At 37.0% G+C, this 6,856-nt stretch overlaps 1 protein-coding gene across 4 annotated transcripts in view; it reads left to right on the top strand.

Moving 5' to 3' along the window:
* The window catches only part of CDK14 (cyclin dependent kinase 14), a 664,870-nt gene that overhangs the window by 504,328 nt on the left and 153,686 nt on the right, over window positions 1–6,856 (top strand). For all 4 annotated transcript variants that reach the window (XM_027847911.1, XM_027847912.1, XM_027847913.1 and 1 more), the window contains one exon: window positions 943–991. In XM_027847911.1, coding sequence (XP_027703712.1) covers window positions 943–991 — 49 coding nt within the window. The remainder of the gene's footprint in view (window positions 1–942; window positions 992–6,856) is intronic.

The raw sequence follows: 6,856 nt of genomic DNA, 5'->3' as shown, positions 1-6,856 counted from the left end.
ATGGATGGATGGATGGATGGATGGATGGATGGATGGATGGATGGATGGATGGATAGATGGATAGATGGGCATTTGTTAAGTACTTACTAAGAGCCAAGCGTTATGGATTCGGAGAAAAAAGTAAGATCTCTCTGCCAATAGGGAGGTTATGTTCTAATGGGCAGACTAATACATATAGGTGAGTGGTGGCCAAGGAAGGGAGTTTTTGTCTGGAGAGTTTCAGGATGGTGAGTTAATGTCTACTGCAGTTCATTATTATGACCCTTCCAGAAGAGAGAGTAGTATTGATTGTTTACTCTTCCCAGGGCAAGATGTGGGTGGGGTGGGCAAGAAGGAAGTATGGATGGCCAGATATCCCATGACACGCAGTGGGAATACATGTAGAATGTTGACTGGAAACAGCTAGATGCCCTTCTGTTGTGGTTGTTCATTTTTAATTTTTTATCTTACATTTTTAAGTTCTCTCCCTCCTTGCACCCTCTCTCCCTTCGTTGAGGAGACAAGAAATCTTCTTGTTTGGTCTCCCATATTCAAGAAAGAAACACAAAAGAAGGCTGAAAAGGCAGATAGGGCTTTGAGTTCCAGACTCAGGCTCACACAAGTAGTTTTGTTGGTTTTTTGTTCCCTGTGGTTTCATTCCCTTCATGTTATTTATCAAGGTGAAAAATGATGAATCTGAAAGCTCAGCTTATAGAATAATTTAATCTAGACTGGAAAAAATAATGCTCCCAATTAAAGACTCTATTATTCTTTTCTTTTTATTTTTCCCTTTAATGTTTCAGTTGGAAGTGAGAGCAGAATATCTGGTATAAATGTTGCCTCCATCATCATTCATTAAACCAACTGCTTTTAAAATCAGTTTTTCTTGAACAGGTTTGTGTCATTTAGATTTGCAATAAAGGTAATTTGGTATTTTTCTTTCTTTCTTTCTTTCTTTTTCAGAACGCTTCACCCTGTACAGCTCTAAAAACCTTAGACAAGCATGGAATAAGTAAGTCTTTAAAATGGTTGTTCCTTGTTCTTTGATTTTGTTCAATCTTTTTCTCTTTGTTAAATTTCTGGGCCAGAGCTAACATTGCATACTTTGTCATTATTTTTGTTATATGATATCAATTTTTTCCTGGAGTACACATCCCAAATTTGTCAATGCTCAGTATTCTGGAGGTTTACTGGGTTCCAAAAAAGGCTTTAAAGTCTGGGGAAACATCATTACTAGAGTATAATTTTGAGTGCTACTGACCAGCCTAAACATTTTGATATAATGGATGAATGATATAATATTTGATGTCTAACACAGTCTCACAACTTATCACAAAGATCTCTCTCTACTCAAGTGATTTGAACCAGATGCTGTAATTTGTCACTCTTTAAATGCCTGTATTTCACTGCAGAATTTTAATTCATTACAAGTTTGGAAATTGATTATTCCAAGAAGTATCACCATATAAAAAGTTACTCAGACATCTTTTTAAATTAAACAAAAAGTTAAGTCAACCTACTGGGAAATCTTTGATAGAATTAAATGGAGATTAAGAAATCCTTATTAAATTGCTGGCATTGTCTTTTAAATAATTTTTTAAAAAATCAAATTTCAAGAAAAATCAGGAAACCCAACGGATTTGATTAAAAAATTATAATGCTTTTCAAAGCAGAGTAACTTGGGAGAGTCTCCTATGTATACTGGCTTATTATGATGATGAATCTGATTACTTGGGCCCTATCACCTGGAAAATGAAATGCAAGAAAACCACCTTATTTGTTTAGTTTAAGTTATTTAGTTTAAATAGTTTGTCTCATCTTTAGTATTAGTGAGTGTAGTGTGATGGGATTTTTTTTTAGGGAAATTCTCATGGAATTATTTAAAAGAGTTTTATCATCACATTCCTTTATATGTTGGTAAAATGTAAGAAGTTATTCTGTCTGAACTCACATTTAGAAAAAAAAAATTCCTCATTGCACTGAATTAGACTTATTTTTTCTTGTTTATTATATACTAATTAATGTTTTAGTATGATATAGAATATATAAATCAAGTAGTTTTTTATTTAAAAGAGGTCACATGCATTTCTCTATGAATATTGGCTAAAGAAGGAATGTTATCAAGTTTTAATTATCCCATGCAGTGATCCCCAGTTCTGAGAATGTTTTTTCTGGCATATTTTTAACCTCCTGACCCATTTTTGAAGTAATACTGAGATTGTGTTGTGAAAAATGATTGGTTATTATAGAGAGGAAGAAGTTTAGAGATATTCACAGAGAGGAAGGTGAAGCCAGACTCATGGGGCAGGTCTCATTCTCAGGTTTAGTAGTCCCTAGCCCATTCCACAGGCAGTCTATGTGTACACTGTACCTCCAGGGATATGTGTCTTGAGGCCAATTGATTAGTTTTCCTCCTATGGTCAAAATACAGTGGCCCCATCCCTACTGTGACCATGGTTAGAGGAGAGCACCCAAGGTGAGGAACAGGAAGCTGTGTCCATTGATTTTTTTGTTTTTCTTTTTAATTTTGCCTGTATCTCTGGATTACCGCCTGGCTACTTCAACTGAAGTTAGAAAGGCACAATCAGGCTTTTCTTCATCCTTCAAATTGAAAGAGAATTAAAACAGACCTACATTGTTGCTTTTTAAATTGTTATTATTCTGACCTAATCTATGGCCTTTTCCTGAGATGTATCCAGTTCATTTTTACAAGAAGTGTGTAACTTGGGCCAACCATCAAATTTCTCTGGACCTCAGCTCCTTATCTTAAACACAAAAGGGTGGGAGTGGGCAGTCTCTAATGTCCCTGCAACTGTAGATTCTTTGACAATTCGCAAAGCAAGTTATTTCATTAACCAACAACAAATAGGAAATGAAGATATGATGCTTATAAGTTGTTGCCATTATTATCTAGGACTTTTGATTTTGTTGGCTTGAGAATTTCCTCCACAAGCACAAATTGCAACCCATCTGTAACTTATAATTTAGATAAGTGCCTGAGGTTAAGTGACTTGTCCATGGTCAAGTGGCTGCTAAGCGTTGGACGTGAAATTGGAACCTAGGTCTTCCTAACTCCATATTAAGCGTTTTATCCAGTATGCCACCCTGCCTCATGTTTCTGTAAAATGGCAGGGGTGGGGAGCTCTTGACTTTGCACAGCTCTGCCTCACTCAAATCCAATTCGCTTGTCAGTCAAGACGTCACCATCTGATGTCATTGGTCATCTTGGACAACAAAGAACAAACAACCACAACAGCAGTCTGGCTTTACGATGAGAAGACCTAGGTTCGAATCCTGTTCCAGTCCAAACCTTGGCCAAGTCACTTAATTTCATTGGGCCTCATTTTCCACATCTATACAATGAGAGGGTTGGACTAGATGTCCTCGGAGATGCCTCCTAGCTTTCTATAATCCTGTGACGAGGTGCTTCTCGTGGTATTGGTGTCCAGTTTGGTCCATGAGGCATTGGGCATCAGAGACTCATCAATGTAGCTTTATTTCTATGGACAATAGGAGCATTTCATAACAGGATTTGAACAAAACAAGGAACTAGAATTTCTTTTGAGACATCGCTTCTGAAATGATGACACTATCTGTTTTCCATTAACAAAGGACTAGTCAGTTTTCTCAGTAGGATGTTAGACTTCAACTGATGATGAGGGTAATAATAACAATATATAGCACTTCAAGGTTTTCAAAGTGATTTGCATAGGTTAATTATGTTATGATTATTAATGTTTTATATTATATATATTAATTACATAGGTTGATTCTATTCTCAAATGGAATTGACCAGTTTTTGATGTGGAGTACCATGATGATGAAGGCAACTGGTTACTCAGACACTTGCATCATTGGTAATTGGGTCATAAGGATATTTCATTTTCACCATAAATATAGTAACAATTGCTGACATTCACACAACACTTTAAAGTTTGTTACATACATTGCCTCATTTGAACCTCACAAAAACCCTGCACAGTAGGTTCTGCAGATACTCCTGTCCCCATTTTGTGGATGAAAAACTGAGGCTCAACTCTACAGACATTTTATAAATACTTGTGCTAAGTTCTGGGAACAAAAATAATGAGCAGAAGGAAAGATAGGCCCTGCCCTCTAGGAGCTTATATTCTAATGGGAAGGTACAGGGGGTGTTCTGGAGAGTTAGAAATCAGTCTCTCCAAGGATCTCCAGCACTACCCTGGGTACTTTCCTTAAAATGCAGGTTTTAGGAAGAACTGACGAGTGAAAGAAATGGACTTCAGAGGCAGAATGGCTGAGCTCGAACTGTTTTAGTAATTTGCTTATGTTTGTTGTTGTAGTTGTGGTTGTTGTTACACGATCAGTAAACTTCTGAAGCGGTATTTGCACCGTGTTGCAGCACTCTGCCCACGACAGCAAACTGTGATTTTCAATGGAAACTGTTAAGATTGCCTTGGCTGTGGCCATATGTAATTGGATGTCATTCTTGAATTGATCTATAATTAACAGTTTGATGAACTTGACATTGAGAAGGTTTTTTGAAATATAATTTTCTGAACATATTTGGGTTCCTTAAATGAATCTTTTTTTAATTACACACATGACCTGGATTAATGAAGTTTTTAGTTTTGCATGACTCCGAGTTTCCACCATATTAATTGGCATATACCGAGTGGTCTTACTTTTTACTTCCTCCAAGATCTAATAGAGAAATTCTAAGAAATATAATCATCAGTGAGGATTATTACCTTTTGCTACTTTTATGCAATATACTCAGTTGTCAGCATGGAAAGATAGCCTCTAGTCAATTCAAACCCAACTTAATTTAGAAAAGGGGGCATAAGAATCAAGCAATACTAATTATATTACTGCTTCCTTTACTAAATGACTTGGTGACCTCGAAACAGCCGTGTCCATTTCATCATCTGTAACATCTCAGAATGGTATCTAGATGCAAAATACTATACCATTAAAAACTGCATTTGTAAAACAAGTGATGCGTTTACCTAGTGCTGGCTAATTTGCACATCCCCAGTACAATGACTAAATTGTGGGAATTGGTTAGTTCTCATCTACTTCAAAGATGAACCATCCAGAGAGACAGTTGTAATAGATTCAAAATTAGGTGAACTAATTTGCAAGAACTAATTTGCAAGCATAGCAAACCTTGCATCTTGGAGTAGCTTCATTGCGAGTACGAATTGAGTTTGAAAGCATGATCTAATATAATGAGAAAATAGTTGTTTGAAACTAAGATGTAGCATTATTTAAAAAAAATTATTCTGAGCTGCTTTATACAGCTAGTGGAACAATCTAGAACGCTTGAGAATGTCAGACATATTGAGCCGACTGAGTAGAATCGTGCCCAAAAGGCTTTTTTTTTTGAAAAAATGGCACCTGAGGCTGCTCAACTAGATATAATGAGTAACCCAATTTATTTTGGGGCAAAGCCCACCTTAGGTAACACACAATCCCCCACTGACTTCATTTGTACATGTAACCATAGGCATAATTTGGCCCTTTGAAAGGTGTTTTAGGATTCTGGGGTAACAAAGCAGAGGTGGGGGGAAAAGTCTCCAAAAGATCCCACAGATTCCCCCAACTCTAAAGGCCATTATAAGGATGCAATCTTAATTATAGAACTCAGGGTAGAAGATATGTACTAAGAAAGAATACAGACTTCTTTGTTCTTTTCCACTGGCAACACACCATCACTACTGGCTCTGCTTAAGGGGACACAAGGAACAAACCCTAATTTCATAAAAATGTGAACCATTTTCATCTTTGAAAAAAACCCTGTTGTATTTCAGCGGGGTTATAAAGACTCCCCCTATTTTTCTCCCAGATCTTCCTATTTATAGTTGGCTAACATTGGCATGTATGTGCCATGAACCAAGAATTTAGACCACTAAAAAGATCTTTTATTATTACGGCTGGAGCAGAGGCCTTAATGTGCTCTCCGGCAAAGTTAAGGGTAAACTTCCAGGAAGACGCTTGATTGTTTTGGAACTCTTTTAACAGCTGAAAAACTTCAGAAATTTAGACATTGTAAAGTGAAGACCAGAAAACAGACAGCAAAAACCCACAGCAAACTGAGGATGGAAATATAGTTAGTTTTCACAGTAGATAAAGTACGACTTAATAGAGAATGAATGTTCCTGTGGGAATTGCTCTTAAAAGTTGTTGAGTTTCTTTCCCTATTTGCCCCAGTGCTAAAATGTAGTCAGTTCATTCTTTAAAGTTGGAAACAACTGGGGTTTCCTGGCATTTGAATTAATGCAAAAAGAGTTCTGTGGAATTCATAGTTTTAAGAGAGGCAGCTTCAGTGCAGTGGAAGAAGGACAGGGTTTAGAGTCATAAGAATTTGGTTCTGCTCTGAGCTCTTACTATTATGAGCCATGTACCAGTGGGACTTCATTTCCTCATGTTTAAAATGAATGGGTCCTCGCCAAGGTTCCTTCAAGCTCAAGCCTCCCCGGTTGTATAAATTAAATGAGAAAGGCAGGGGAACTGATCGGCTAAATCTATGGAGATGCAAGGAAGGGTTAAAAAAATAGCTCACATGCTCTTCCCCCACCCCACTTCGTATAATTGGATTTATTGGCAAAGTCATAGACTTTAATCTAAAATATTTTGGGTTGTATCCAAACTCTGGCTTCATGAACTCTGAAGTATTCTTATCTTGATCCATTTTTAACCTCCAAAATATATTTTAAGAAGGCACCCCTGGGTAAGTACAGTGCACAATGTAATCAATTCAAAATAGCACGTGGAGAGGAAGCCATGGCTTTCACTGCGTATTTATTTTGGTTGTTCTTTCCTACATTTTGGGTGTTGGCACATCTGTAGAGTTCCATTTAATTTTCGTTCAGAAATCTCTTCCCTTGGAAACGTT

Source organism: Vombatus ursinus, unplaced genomic scaffold, assembly GCF_900497805.2.
Source record: "Vombatus ursinus unplaced genomic scaffold, bare-nosed wombat genome assembly UNPS02005459.1, whole genome shotgun sequence".
NCBI lineage: Eukaryota > Metazoa > Chordata > Mammalia > Diprotodontia > Vombatidae > Vombatus > Vombatus ursinus.
The sequence above is the reverse complement of the archived record's forward strand: the minus strand, read 5'-3'. Positions and strand labels throughout refer to the sequence as shown.